Here is a 16,267-nt window from a genome sequence, read left to right as displayed (position 1 = left end):
TTTCTAAATGTCAAACTAGTTATATAAGTAATTCATTCTGTAAAATCAAGCTGTCAAACTATATATATAAAAAATTATTATTTCTCTCTTGTTGACATCTAATCAAAATTCGCCTTGAAGTAAACACTACTAAACACAGCTAACACAAGGTTGTATTTTAATTCATGCCTTTAGACTGCAATATTGCCATATGAATATAAAAAAAATAAAAAAATCTCGCCTTTACTAATAATAAAGATAAAAAATATTTAAATTTTAATTGAAACAATATAAATTAGTTAATTCTTTACTATCCATATTTATTTTTCATTGTAATTCTTATAGATTTAAAATTATTTATATAATTTTGTTGCAAGTAAAATTTTAATATATAATTTAGGAATTTATCATTTTAACTCGGTGGCATTACTTTTATTGTTTTTCTCAGAAATGTCAAGAATTTTTCTCACAAGCTGGCAACTATTTTTCTACCATAAATAATTTTGTAATCATCATCCAAGAAGGGTGCTCTATATTCTGATTCTTGGCCAATTTTTTTCCTTTTTTACAAAAAAAATCCAACAGATTTTTTTCATGAAACTATGCTGGCGTTTATAAAGCAAAACACGCCTTATTGATTAAATGAAAAAACTTTGAAAATTCTAAAATTTATTAATAAATAAAAGAAAAAAATATTTGTCAACTTTTTGACTTGTGGCCAAATTTCACAAGTGCAGTTGAGACTCCTTGATGGAAAAACTAACAACAACAAAAACAGGCAACAAGTTTTACGTATTTCAAGTAATTACAAAAATTAAAAAACAAACCATCATCAAAATAAAGTGATTTTTAATTAAAATATAACAAAGTGAAGAAAATGTGCTATAACTAAACAGTGTCTCAGTGTAATTTAACAATTTTAAAACAAAAATTCAGAATTTGCAAAAAACCAACATAATTAATTTAAAAGAACACACGATAAACAATTAATTTATTACTATTTGTTGCTATTTACGTGGGAAACTTAAGAATTAATCGCAAGAGTAGAGTTTTGTGAAATAAAAAAAAAAACAAAATTGCAATTTTATTTTCAGGGTTGTTAATTAGAGCACAAGTTATGAACATTTGTATTTATGTATGCCTGTGTTAAACATCTGGCAACTTTGTAATCGTTGCTTTAATTTGACAGTTCTGCCATCTAACCTCAAACACGGGCTAAAAAGTGACAAGTTTTCTCTTCTGCAATAATTGTCGGCCACCACACGGAAAATTAAAAAAAGAAACTTTTTAATTGTTTAAACAAATTACAAGTGTTATATTCATAAAACAATAATAAAATTCCGCTAAAACAATATGCCTTAAAGTGCAAATTATAAAAGTTTTTCTCGTAAAAAACGTTAAACAAAACAAGTGAAAAGTGTTAGTAGGAAAAAAACGAAAAGTAAAAGAAAAAATAACAACAACTACAACAAAAACAGTGACTAAACCAAAATATACTGAGAGATTTGTTGGTGGGATTGATGGAGAAGGAGCTGGGCACCAAATACGCAGTAAATTCTGCGGATGAACTTGACATCGATAGTGATACTCCGCACAAGAAATCAAAAAAATCCAAAAAGAAAAAAAGTAGAAGAACACACGATAAAACAAACAGCTCACGCAGTCGAAGCAACAGCTTAAGACGTCAATCATCCTCTAGTGGTCACGGCGGTGTCGATGCCACCAGTCGTGCCACCACCAGTAGTCAAAAACTCCACAATACCACTACCTCCGATAATATAGTTGAATACTCGGATGTAAGTTCTACCGATTTTTCAGATCCCGAGGCGGGTGAAATCAGTTCAGATGCTTCGGTGGGCAAACGTTGTGATAAGCTTCTCGCCACCACGAATGTGGGTAAAAAGCGTCACAATGTTGTAACGAATAAGAATAATACCAAACCTGCCGCCCTAAAGACCGATGCTCGTTCCGATGTTAATCTCAGCAGTGATGAGGAAAATTATAGGTAATTTTGGTGTTTATTTTTGTATGTTTATGATATAATTAATCAATTGCACGCTAGGAGCACCTTTATTTTTGACATTTTTTATATAAAATTTACAAATTTAAAGTATGTGATAATATTTTAAATTTTGAAGAGAGGCTTATCTTGGGGGCAATGACCGTTGAAAGACTTTGTCAAGGACTGTTACTATAAAACGGTGATATTATAATGAGGGATAAATGATCATTAAAAGGCTACTGAACCTAATTAAAACAACTTGTTTCGGTTACCATTACTCAAAGTTAACTAGATATTAGCTAGAAATGAACAAGAAGTGATCTAGAACAGAACTAGAGCTAAATTAGAAATGATCTAAAACTGAACTAGAACTCAACTACAACTGAACTAGAACTGAACTAGAACTTAACTAGAACTGTACTAGAACTGAACTAGAACTGAACTACAACTGAACTAGAACTGAACTAGAACTGAACTAGAACTGAACTAGAACTGAACTAGAACTGAACTAGAACTGAACTAGAACTGAACTAGAACTGAACTAGAACTGAACTAGAACTGAACTAGAACTGAACTAGAACTGAACTAGAACTGAACTAGAACTAGAACTGAACTAGAACTGAACTAGAACTGAACTAGAACTGAACTAGAACTGAACTAGAACTGAACTAGAACTGAACTAGAACTGAACTAGAACTGAACTAGAACTGAACTAGAACTGAACTAGAACTGAACTAGAACTGAACTAGAACTGAACTAGAACTGAACTAGAACTGAACTAGAACTGAACTAGAACTGAACTAGAACTGAACTAGAACTGAACTAGAACTGAACTAGAACTGAACTAGAACTGAACTAGAACTGAACTAGAACTGAACTAGAACTGAACTAGAACTGAACTAGAACTGAACTAGAACTGAACTAGAACTGACTGAACTAGAACTGAACTAGAACTGAACTAGAACTGAACTAGAACTGAACTAGAACTGAACTAGAACTGAACTAGAACTGAACTAGAACTGAACTAGAACTGAACTAGAACTGAACTAGAACTGAACTAGAACTGAACTAGAACTGAACTAGAACTGAACTAGAACTGAACTAGAACTGAACTAGAACTGAACTAGAACTGAACTAGAACTGAACTAGAACTGAACTAGAACTGAACTAGAACTGAACTAGAACTGAACTAGAACTGAACTAGAACTGAACTAGAACTGAACTAGAACTGAACTAGAACTGAACTAGAACTGAACTAGAACTGAACTAGAACTGAACTAGAACTGAACTAGAACTGAACTAGAACTGAACTAGAACTGAACTAGAACTGAACTAGAACTGAACTAGAACTGAACTAGAACTGAACTAGAACTGAACTAGAACTGAACTTGAACTGAACTAGAACTGAACTGGAACTGAACAAGAAATGAACTAGAACTGAACTTGAACAGAACTAGAACTGAACTAGATCTTAATTGAAATTTTAATGTTATATTTATTTTTGTGCTAAAAATTTAAAAATGGGTGCCCACAGAGTGCAGTTATTTTCCTATTGAATTATTGCTTATTAATATTCACTATAAATTATATCTTCTTATTTATTTTTTCTACTCTTTTTTATAAATATTATAACTTACACGTATTGCAACGCAAGACTTTACCACGCCTTCTCTAGGTGGGTGTAAACCAATATTTAAATATTAATATTGTAAAAACTAAATATCACACAAATTTATCTAACGTTTTTAATAATAAACTAAAATAAATTCACTTTTTTAGAAACAAAAGGAAAGAAAGCTTTGATAGTTTATCCCGGCTCTCACCTAATCATGTGCGACGCATTATTCTGGGTTCTCCCGTACCCAGCACGACAAAAGTTAGTCTAAGTGAAACCCACAGTGCCGCCAAAATCTTGGACAATAAAGATAAAGAGCGGCATCAGGTTGAAAGTCGGCGTTCCTCAATATTGACACCACCCTCAGCCAGTCATAAGTCACAAGAGAAACTTGTGGCCGATGAGTCGGACTGGGATGAGGAATTGGAAAATTATTTGTCTAGTGATACCATTGACACCGATGAATTGGAGGCTGAAATGAAGCGACAAAAGCGTAAGAAAAATAAAAAAGACAAAAAACACAAGCGCAGTCGTAAATCGAAAAAGCGCAAAAAGAAACGTAACAAATCCTTCTCCAGCATAGAACCCATATCGGATAATGATTTAGAAGATGTTTTAGATACTAATGTGTCTTTAAGACACTATACACCTCCCGCAGAGGGCGTGCCAACGGCCAAAAGTCCCTCAGATCCTACTTATACACCCATTAAGCAGCGTAGTCCACGTTCTTCGGATACCCCACCTCCTATACGTCCTGGCAGTAGCAATAGCTATTATTCCGAGTCGGCTAATATGGCAGTACAAGCAGGTGTTTCAACCACTTCCACAGCGCCGGCAAATAATCTGGTTGGCTTACAAGTTACCGTAACAAATCGTTTGGGTGGCGCACGTCATCGTACACCACCACGTACTTCTAATACAAAAAATCGTTTTCCAAATCCTCATTCACCGCATACGCCTCCTCTGTATGCTAGTGGCAGTAGTTCTGTCTCCGGTCGTGAGGTGCGTAGTTCACGTTTTGTCATTAGTCCGGGTAAGGATGATCATCGTCATCATCATCACCATCATGTACGTCCAGATATTGCTGGCACTCCTGGCAATCATCATTATCATCAACGTCAAACGGCAGCAGTCATTACAGAGAGTCACAAATATAAGGACACCGATCGTTATTACCACCATCAACCATCGACGCCTCCGCATAAGAAACGAAAAATGCATGATGTCCGTAATGCAGCGAATTCGCAAAGTTATTATGATCATGGCCGTCACGACAGTCGAAGTAGTTCGCGTAATATGCGGCCGAGTGAATATGATCGTTATAATAGAGATAATTACTCGAAACGTTATTCCAGGTAAGTATGGGGAAGAATAATACATGTTTTTTACTACACTGAACTAGAACTGAACTAGAACTGAACCAGAACTGAACTAGAACTGAACTAGAACTGAACTAGAACTGAACTAGAACTGAACTAGAACTGAACTAGAACTGAACTAGAACTGAACTAGAACTGAACTAGAACTGAACTAGAACTGAACTAGAACTGAACTAGAACTGAACTAGAACTGAACTAGAACTGAACTAGCACTGAACTAGAACTGAACTAGAACTGAACTAGAACTGAACTAGAACTGAACTAGAACTGAACTAGAACTAAACTAGAACTGAACTAGAACTAAACTAGAACTGAACTAGAACTGACCTATAACTAAACTAGAACTCAACCAGAACTCAACTAGAACTCAACCAGAACTCACTAGAACTGAACTAGAACTGAACTAGAACTGAACTAGAACTGAACTAGAACTGAACTAGAACTAGAACTGAACAAACTAGAACAAAATTATATCTGATTCTAAAAAATATTTTTAAATTTCTTAAAAAAATAGGGTTTTTATAAAAATTTGCTAAAAATATTTGTCACATAAAATTTGAACTTATGGAAAAATAAGCTTTCCTTTAAAATTTAAATTAAATTTTTAAGAAAAACATTTTCACCAAGAAATTTATTTTTTTTTATAAAAGTTACGTTTTTTTCCCTTAAACGCTTTCTTAACGAACTTCTCTTAAAAAAGCTTTTTTACAAATTTTTTTTTTAAGTTATTCTACCACTAAATAAAGTTGTTGCTTATAAAAATTAGTATTTCTTAAAATTTTTAAAAAATGTGAAAAATATTTTATTAAAAAAAATTGTTTGCAAAAAGTTGTTTTCGCTATTACATTTGAAAAAGTTACATATATAAAATGAAATACTTATAAAGATAAGCGATTAATTGTACATTTTATCCAATTTTCTTACATATTGTCTTTTAAACGGATTGGGGGGATGATAAACTGGTGCTGTAATATAGTGTACTTGTCGTTTGCGAGTATCAGGATTAGCACCTGGAAGAGGATTAGCATAAAATTTGCTAGAAGCCACTTTAGCAGCATGCATCATTGTCTTAAAAGTGGGCCTAATAGTGGAGGTGCTAGTGGGTTTTGTTTCTGTTACAACTTCTTCTGCCTCATCAGCATTATCTTCTTGGGAGTTGTTGTCATCATCATTTGGTTTAGTTGTTTTGCCATTTTTAGCGGTAGTATCCTCAACAAAGAGATCTTCTTCGGAAGAATCAGAAGTTTTCGTAGTTTTTGAGGGAGCGGGAGTGCTGGTGGTTTTCGTTTCTGTTGTGATAGAGGATTTTTTGTTGTTTAAGTCTAAGTTTTCGGTGGATGAAGAGGAGTCTTCATTAACACGAGATTGATGTTGTGGGGAGGGTGGTGATGGATAGCTTTCATAGCTGGGTAAAGCAGCAGGAGCTATAGGATGCATGTGTGCAAATAGTTCATTATAAGCTGGACCAAACCAGGGTATGGCTATAAATATGGGATGAAAACTATAAGGACAACCGCAACAGCTATTAGGATCCGAATAAGGTGTCTTAAACAAATCCATATGTGCGGTAGGCTCTGCTGAAGGCATATAACCGGGCATTTTCCCTTGAGCATAAGAATCAAAACATTCATCATTGTTTGCTTGATTTAACTGAGCTGAGGGAGGGTTATAAAGCTGCTGCTGGTCATGATGTTTGTTAGGATTATCATCGATATTATAAAAAGTTCTTAAAATAGGATCATCTAAGTATTCTGGAGGTATGTAAGAGTTATCGCTAGCCAAACGCATTTTGTCTTCTGAGTAAAGATTTTGTAAAGGTAATATCTCATCGTGAGAAAAACCCAAGTTGGGCATACCTAATACTTCTTCCTCTATTAAGCTGTTGAATTGTTCAGGATTTATTTTATGTTCAACAGCTTCCTTTAAAGCTAGAGTGGGTAAATCTTTGACGGGTTTGCTTTCCTGACCACCATTTGCTGAACTTTTTAAAGTTCCTTCTGTTAAGGCTGAAGTTCTAGAAGTTTTTGCACCATAATTTGGTGTTTCTGGAGCAGGTTGTGGCAAAGTTTCATAGTTGTTTTGTAGGTTAGAAATAGTAGGTTTTGTAGGATTATTGGGTAGAGTGGGATAATCCGCAGCAACTGGTTGATGGTTTGTTTGAGGGCTCATATATGATGGATTATAAAACGGCATTTGAGGTGGCATTTGCTGAGCTGTATAACTAGGTGGAGAAGCAAAATGTGGAGGATTTAATGCAGGAGCAGCTGAAGATTGTGGTGTTGGTTGTTGATAACCATTACCATAGTTTAGATTTTGTGCCGGTGCTAAATGTTGATAATTATTTTCATATTGCACATTTGTTGAAGGATAATTTCCACCATCGTTTTTAATAAAATGAGGAGGTGTTAGATTCGGTGGTCTGGAGGGAAACTCAGGTCCTTTACACATATAATAAGGCTCATGACTGCCCGCTACATTTGGTTTTATTTCCACACATACTGTAGTACGTTTTTGACGAGTAAATGGTTCATAACCCGGATTAATAAAGAAGCCTTGAGACGCATTCAAACACAGCAGGAAACTAATGAAAACCGCTAATAATATTCTCCACATTTTTATGACAAAATACAGAGATCAATAGTTTTACAATTAATTGATTTAAACACGTTATTGGTTATTTAAAAAGTACTACAGATTCGTTAGATTTTTGCCTTTAAATATCTTTCATGGAGTCTCTATTCCCCAAGATTTTTTAGATTTTAAACTTTAATAGAAATTCATTGATTTCCAAACAAAACTAGTTCAATACAAATCAAATTGCTTTCTTAGGAAAAAGCTCAGAAAATTTTAAAAATTTTGTAATTTTACAATTTTAATGCGCTACACTTCTTCAAACCGCTTTAGCTACTAAACTGACAAAAAATGTTGAAATTTCCATTAACCACCAAAAAGCATTCTTCTTGACCTATATTTATTGAAATATTGGGAATTGGAGGTATTGAAGAGAAACGTTTTCTACTCGTATTAAATTCCAGTTGAGTTGGCATTATTTTACTAAAAAAAAAACTTTTTTGTAGACTTAACCAACTTTTTTGTTTAAACCATATATTTGAACTTAATGTAAAATTAATAATTTTGCAATAATAAACATTTTGCATAAATCATCAATAAAAAAATAAACTTTCCAAAGAAAAAAAAAAAACGAAAAAATTGGATGAATGTTTTGCCTTTAACTTAAAACTTATGTAATTTTATAAAAACAAAAGAAAAAAAAAAAATAATAACGAAACTTGATTTTTCTTTTTCTACATTTCAGAAGTCCCAGTCAATCACTTATGCGTATAAGAGGTGGTCAATCACCCTCTACCACCTATCGTGGTGGTTCACATAAATACAAATATCCCACTTCACCCTCACCGGTACGTTCACGTTCATCGAAACGTGAACGTTATGCCTCACGTTCACGTTCGCCAAGACCGTCACGCTATGCCGAGTCACCTACAGATTCGCCACGCAGTGGTACTCATCATTACTATCGCAATCGTCGTTCATCGTCACGCTATCGACGATCACGTTCTAAACATTCTCCTGCCAGTATGTCTCGTAGTCGTTCGCGAACGAGATCGCCGTCGAGCACGCCGCGTGATTTGAAACAGAAGCGAATAGAGTATAGTAAGAAGATAAGTGAGACGAGTTTATTCGCTGAATTGGTTAAGGATAAACATAAGAGACAAAAAGCTTTGCAGGTAATGTAAGAGAGAGAAGAAATATTTTGAAATTTACCTTTTTAAAGAGCTTTTTAATAAAAAGCTTTAACAAAGTGCTTAAAAAGTATAAAAAATTTTAAAACAATATTCAATAAAAACTATTTAAAAAGCTTTTTCCTCAAAAGAGCATTTTTGAAAAGCTTTTTTTCTTAAAAGAGCTTTTTCAAAAAGCTTTTTTCTCAAAAGAGCTTTTTTAAAAAGATTTTTTTTCTCAAAAGAGCTTTTTTAAAAAGATTTTTTTCTCAAAAGAGCTTTTTTAAAAAGCTTTTTTTCTCAAAAGAGCTTTTTTGAAAAGCTTTTTTCTCGAAAAAAAAACTTTTCTAAAAAGCTTTTCTCAAAAATGCTTTTATAAAAAACATTAAAAAGTTTTTTTATTTTTTCAAAAAAAGCTTTTTCGCAATCTCTTTCCCAAAAAGAGGTTTTTTAAAAAACGTTTTTGAAAAAAGTTTTTCCCACAAAAGAGGTTTTTTAAAAAAGCTTTTTCCTCAAATATGCTTTTTAAAAAAAAGCTTTTCCCACAAATGAGCTTTTTTAAAAAAAAAACTAACTCATAAAAGATTTTTAAAAAACTTTTCCTCAAAAGAGATTTTTAAAAGCTCAAAATAAATTGTTTGAAAAGTTTTTTATAAAACAAAATTTTCAACAGAGTTTTTAAAAAAGCTTTTTTCTAACGTTTTTTTTTAAATCCTTTTTAAAAATTTGTAAAAAACATAATTTATTAAGAGAGGCTTTCTAAAAAGCTTTCTATACAGAGCTACGTTAGTTATTTCTTAATTGAAAAATTATCTTTTCTCCCTTTCCCCAGGAAATCATTGAAAAACAGGAAGAAAATAGTAATAGTAATGGGGCTTTAGCAATAAACGAAAACAGTTCATCCATGGACAGTACGGTACCGGCTGTCAAAGCTAATGCGGATGACACTAACACATTAACCACCATAACAGCAACTATGGAAAATTCCAAAGAGATCGACATTTCACAAACAGTGCCAGCAAATAAAACTGTACAGCCAGCTGCAACAGCAACAGAAGCTACAGTGCAGACAACACAACAGAGCAATGGTGTGAAAAAACCAGCAGTGGACGTAAATAACATTCCAATGCCACAATTAGTCAGCAGCCCCACAAACAAGACAAAATCATCAGGTAATGATGAAACAGATCGTGCCCTTACCTCAAGTACCATACCTGCAAAACAACAAGATATAACTACTACCGCAGCAGCAACAGCATCATCAACAACAAAGACAACTACTAAACCTAAGAGTCTCACAGCACTGCCCATGCCTCCGGGCATAACAGCAGCTGATTTAGCAATGGCCACTTCGCCCTCACCACCACCATCATCCAATCATCATCATCACCATAGTACGAACACAAATGCCAAGCATCACAGTTCAACGTCCAAAAAATCTACAGTTAGTGGTGCGACCACGACATCGTCATCTTCTGCCTCCTCCTCCTCAGCTACAGCCAATTCTAACAAAAGTCTGCTTAATTTACCCATGCCTCCTATGGTGCCCGGCAGTGAAGATCTCAGTGGTGATGATGAACTCATCAACAGTCCCGAAGACTTTGATAATCTGGGTGGTGGCGGCAGCAATAGCAGTACCAGTGGCAGCAAATCAAACAAAAATGCTTCAGAAACAAAACGCAAACGTCCCGTCATTCTAAATAGACGTGATTCACGCAACAATGTTCGTGACTGGGGTGAACGTTGTGTCGATGTTTTCGAAATGATTGCCCAAATAGGTGAGGGTACCTATGGTCAGGTTTATAAGGCACGTGATCATCACACCAACGAAATGGTGGCACTTAAAAAAGTGCGTATGGATCATGAAAAGGAGGGCTTCCCCATAACGGCTGTGCGTGAAATCAAAATTCTACGACAACTTAATCATGCGAATATTGTGAATTTACATGAAATTGTCACCGATAAACAGGATGCTTTAGAGTTTCGCAAAGATAAGGGTTCATTCTATTTGGTATTTGAGTATATGGATCACGATCTCATGGGTTTATTGGAATCGGGTATGGTCGATTTTAATGATGAGAATAATGCTAGTATCATGAAACAACTGCTGGACGGACTTAATTATTGCCACAAAAAGAATTTCTTACATCGTGATATAAAATGCTCAAACATTTTGATGAATAATAAGTAAGTTTTGACATGAATATTTGGTTGGAAGAAGAATTTTCTAATGGAAAAGAGTGTAAAGAAAATAGTTTTTATTGAAAGAGAGTCTAAAGAAGACACTTTTGTTTTGGAAATTAGTCTAAAGAAGATATTTTTCTATGGGAAGAGAGTTTATGAAATAGACTTTTCTATTAGAAAATAGCTTAAAGAAGAGTCTATGGAGCTGTTCTAATAAAAAAGAGAAGATAGTTTTCAATTAGAAAAAGAGATTAACTAAGAGTCTAAGAAGAGTCTTTAATATGAAACATTCTAAAGAAGGCACTTTTCTATTAGAAGATTGTAAGGTAGATACGAAAAGGTTTATAGGGGAGTCTAAAGAAGAAATTATTATATTGGAAAATATATTTAAAACTTTTCTAGAGAAGACACTTTTCTAAAAGAAAATATATTAAGAGTCTAAAGAGGAAACATTTCTATTAGAAAAGAGTCTAAAGAAGCGACTTTTTATTACAAAAGATTCTAAAAAGAAAGCTTTCTATTAGAAAAGATATTGAATAAGAGCCTAAGGAAGATAGTTTTCTATTAGAAAAGAGATTAAAGAAGAGTCTAAAGAATACACTTTGTATTATAAAACAGTCTAAAGAAGAAATAGTTCTATTAGAAAAGTGTCTAAACAATGAACTTTTTTCTAAGAAAAGTTCCTAAAGAAGAGGTTTTTTCTATTATAAAAGAGATTGAACAAGAGTCCAATGAAGACAGTTTTATATTAGAAAAATTATTGAAGAAGATTCTAAAGAAGAACTACTAGAGAAGAGTTTAAATAACATACATCTGTTTACATTTCCAGGGGTCAAGTTAAACTTGCTGACTTTGGTTTGGCTCGTCTCTACAATGCTGAAGATCGCGATCGTCCCTATACCAATAAAGTCATAACATTATGGTATCGGCCGCCTGAACTGCTGCTGGGCGAAGAACGTTATGGCCCACCCATAGATGTATGGTCATGTGGCTGTATACTCGGTGAACTTTTCCTAAAACGACCACTTTTCCAAGGCAACTATGAAATGGCCCTATTGGAAAACATATCGAAAGTTTGCGGTTCACCAGTGCCGGCTGTTTGGCCGAATGTCATTAAATTACCACTCTTTCATACACTCAAACAGAAAAGAACACATCGAAGAAGACTGCGAGAAGATTTTGAGTTTATGCCGGTACCAGCTTTGGATCTATTAGATAAAATGTTGGAATTAGATCCAGATAAACGTATAACGGCAGAAGATGCTCTCAAATCACAATGGCTGAAGAGCGTTAGACCCGAAGAGTGAGTTTAAAAGAGTAACAAATGATTTTCTCTAACCAACTTAATAACTATTAAATTAAATTGACTTATTAACTAATGTTAAAACTTTAATTCTACTTTGTTTTATTCTTATAGAATGCCCGCCCCCATTTTGCCCACTTGGCAGGATTGCCATGAAATGTGGAGTAAAAAACGTCGTCGTCAACATCAACAACAGCAGCAGCAACAACAACAGCAACATCAACCCTCGGTTACACATCCTGCTGGAGCAGCTGCTGCTCAAGATGCCTAGCAGCAACAAGCTGCCGGCGATCATACCTAACAGTGTCGTAGCCCCCTTATTGGTGCATTTGCTTTGGGAAATACAAATAGCAATAAATATCGAGGAGAGTGGCGGTAGGTTTTGTGTAATGTCTGTCTTCTTAATCAAATTGTTGTTATAACTTTTTTTTTTTTTGTTAAAATGCACATGACTGTTATCGACACTTTTTTCCATATTTATCAAAAAAAAAAGTAGCAGTAAAAAATAATCATTTACCAAAAAAAAAAAAATCGATAACATAATGACATTTGTTTTAATAATCTTTATAAAAAACTACTCCAAGAATACTGGCCGGCCTTGCTGGTACATTATAATTTGTATTTATTATTAATTTACTACTACTACTCGTAAAGTAGTAAAGTTTTATTTAATAAATGGGTTTTAGTTTGTAAATGATTTTTCTTTGTTTTTTATATGAAATTTTCGATTTGGTTACTTTGGTTGTTTTTCTTTTGTATAGAAATCTTGTGGCTTTTCAAATAATGGAGTAGTTTTTTTCTTTTAGTTGTTTTAATTATTTCATTTTTTTATGATTTTTTTAATAATAAGTTTATGCTTTAACAACAACACAACAAAATTTATGAATTTTTTTTGTATACAAAAATATGAGAAGTTATTTGAATTATTACTTTCTCTTAGAAAAGAGACTAAAGGAGACACTTTTCTATTAGAAAATAGATTTAGGAGGAGTATAAGGAAGACTCTATTATAACTCTGTTCAAAGCAAAAACCAAGATCATTAACACACTCTCTCGTTGCAAACTATTACAAGTTCTATTTTGTACTAGTAATAATTATCCTATACAAAACTGAACAGCTGTCTTTTGTTTACCTTTTTGCCAGCCAACAATTTTGTGTTTGTTTTAAAATAAAAATATTTGCGAAGTAAATTATTTTGATATAATGTAAAATGCAGGTGCTTTTAAGTCTTTTGGAAGCTTTATTTCTAATTTAAAACCAAAATTTGTAAAAAATTACACGTTTCTTTTCTTGAAAGTTTTTACTAGTAAAGCGTTCATTTAATTTTTACTATTTTTGAGAGTAATTTTGTAAATTTTGATTTTACTCTCAACTTGCAAGTATTTACTGGGAAAGTAAATGAATAGACCTTATCATGGTATACTTAACAAGGTACCAGCACTTGACAGCAACCGCACGATTGTAATTTTTTTTAATGGAATTTGACAAACATGCGGTTTAAGCCTGTATACAAGTCTATGTATAAAAAAATGTAAACAATGATCAGTTGGTATAATGATGTCACGTTGTATTCAGTACACCCTGGACCTTATATTAGAAAAGAGTCTAAAGATGACAATTTTGTAGCAGAAAAGTGTCTAAGGTATCCATTATTCTATTAAAAAAAAGTCTAAAGAATAGAGTTTTTTCAGAAAAGAGTTTTGAGACAAGCTCTTTTCTTAACAAAAAGTGATTAAGGAAGAGTATAAGAAAGACGCTATTCATTTAGAACAGAGTCCAATGAAGATATTCTGTATTAGAAATTAGTCTAAAGAAGATACTTTTTCTATAAGAAAAGAATCTAAAGAAGACATTTGTCTATTAAAAAAGAGTCTAAAGATGTCATTATTCTTTTAAGAAAGAGAAGAGTAAAATATTAGAAAGCAATTTAAGGATAATCTTTTTCTATTAGAAAAGAGTCATGATGATTACATTGTAATAGAAATTAGACTCTTTTCTATTACAATGTAATCATCATAAGAAGACACTTTTATGTTAGAAAATAGATTTAAGAAAAGTATAGGAAAAGCACTATTCTATTAGAAAAAAGTCTAATGAAGATAGTTTTCTATTAGAAAAGAGTCTAAAAAAGACACTTTCTCTATTAGAAAGTCTAATGATGACAGTTTTTTTTTAGAAAAAAGTTTAAGGATAACCTTTTTCTAATAGAAAAGAGTCTTAAGAAGATTCTCTTCTATAAGAAAAGGCTCTAAAGAAGGCACTTTTTTAGAAAACTGATTTAGGAAGTGAAGATAAGAGCCTTAAGATACACCTTTTCTATTAGAGAAGAGACTAAGGAGAATAGTTTTCTATTAGTAAAGCTTTTAAAAAACACAGTAGAATATTAGAAAGGAGTTTATGGATAACCTTTTTCTATTAGAAATAGACTTAAGAAGATTTTCTATTAGAAAAGAGACTAAAGACTATATTAGAAAATATATTTTAGAAAAGTATAAGAAAATCACAGTTCTATTAGAAAAGAGTCTAATGAAGATATTTTTCTATTAGAAAAGAATCTAAAAAAGACACTTTCTCTATTAGAGTAGAGACTAAGGAAGATAGTTTTCTATTAGAAAAACTTTTAAAGAACAAAGTAGAATATTAGAAAGGAGTTTAATGATAACCTTTTTCTATTAGAATAGAGACTTAAAAAGATTACATTCTATTAGAGAAGAGACTAAAGAAGATATTTTTCTTTTAAAGAACACAATTTTTTATAAGAAATGAGATTTAGGATAATTATAAGAGTCTGAAGAAGATATGTTTCTATCAGAAAAGCGTCTAAATAAGATACATTTTCTACTAGAAAAGAGTCTAAAGATGCTTTTTTATTATAAGAGAGTTTAAAAAAGATACTTTTCCTTTAGAAATGACATTAAGAGTGTAAGGAAGATACTACTTTATCAGAAAATAGTCTAAGATGATGATGAAAAGAGTATGAGGAAGACAACAAAGAATCTATAGAAAACATTGTTCTTCTAGAAAAGACTCTAATTAATAGACTATTAGAAAATTGTTTAAGAGAAATGCTTTTCTATTAGAAAAACGTTTAAGAAGGATAATTTTCTATCAGAAAAGAGTCTAAAGCAGTCGATTTTCTATTAGAAAACAGTCTAAAAAAGACAGTGTTCTATTTCAAAAGAATCTAAATAATGTACTTTTCTAATATATAGACTGTTTCATATTAGAAAAGTGTCTTTCTAATATGAAGCACTTTTTCTATTAGAAAATCGTTTAAAGGAGGCGCTTTTCTATTAGAAAAGATGTTAAGGAATAGACACTTTTCTATTATAAAAGAGTTATGAATATACTTTTCTTTTAGAGACGAAGGTACTTTTCTTGTAGAAGAGAGTCTGAAGAAGATACTTTTTTTATTAGTCTAAGAAAGACACAAATTTATCTGTAAATAGTAAAAAGAAGATACTTGTATATAGACAAGAGTCTAAAAAGACACTTTTGTATAGGAAAGAGTCCTAAGAAAGTAATTATCTATAAGAAAAGTGTCCAAACAAAAGTCTTTTGTCTAGAGAACAATCTAAAGAATAGGAAACTCTTTTAAATTGTGTTTTTACTTTATTTTCATAAATTTTGTGGTGTTTTGTAAAAAAAAAAACTTTGTTACTTTTAGTAAATTATTAAATTTTGAACAAATTTTTATAATTTCTTATTATTTTTGTTTATTTTTTTATAGATGATTTTGTGGTTATACAAACAAATGTAATTTTAAAGAAATTCAATACAAAAAGAAAGAAAGAATAGTTGGCATTTGAATTTTTACAGCTTTGATAACTATTTGTTAAGTTTATATTTTATTTTTATTATTAAAAAAAACAAACAAAATATATATAAATATTAGTAATCCAAAAAAAAAAAGAAGAAGAAAAACAAAATTTTGTTTAGCTTAAGTTTATCTTAATAAGATATAGCGCAAACAAGTGGCCACACAGACTTGTAACAAACAACAAATAAAACAACTTTTTTTAGCTCTTAAAATATTAAAATAAAAAAAAAAGAAATAAAAACAA

The 16,267-nt window shown here is 32.1% G+C and overlaps 1 protein-coding gene across 4 annotated transcripts; it reads left to right on the top strand.

The window, feature by feature from the left end:
- The first annotated feature begins 474 nt into the window (after positions 1-474).
- On the top strand, positions 475-16,065 carry LOC119607909 (cyclin-dependent kinase 12). Of its 4 annotated transcripts, none has more exons than XM_037962049.1 (9): positions 475-780; positions 1,074-1,984; positions 3,636-3,656; positions 3,761-4,951; positions 8,292-8,721; positions 9,548-10,902; positions 11,729-12,202; positions 12,317-12,577; positions 15,934-16,065. In XM_037962049.1, exons 2-8 carry the CDS (start codon positions 1,500-1,502, stop codon positions 12,471-12,473), a joined length of 4,113 nt encoding a protein of 1,370 aa, XP_037817977.1. In that variant the 5' UTR covers positions 475-780; positions 1,074-1,499; the 3' UTR covers positions 12,474-12,577; positions 15,934-16,065. The 4 variants fall into 4 exon arrangements, with proteins under 4 accessions (XP_037817977.1, XP_037817976.1, XP_037817975.1 ...); XM_037962048.1 differs by having other exon boundaries at positions 475-884; XM_037962047.1 differs by having other exon boundaries at positions 475-1,984.
- Positions 16,066-16,267: the final 202 nt, after the last annotated feature.

The sequence above is a fragment of the Lucilia sericata genome, unplaced genomic scaffold (genome assembly GCF_015586225.1).
Source record: "Lucilia sericata isolate MDLA Ls3-8-SP2 unplaced genomic scaffold, ASM1558622v1 Contig000760F_arrow, whole genome shotgun sequence".
NCBI classification, from domain to species: domain Eukaryota; kingdom Metazoa; phylum Arthropoda; class Insecta; order Diptera; family Calliphoridae; genus Lucilia; species Lucilia sericata.
This window is presented reverse-complemented; position numbering and strand designations above follow the sequence as displayed.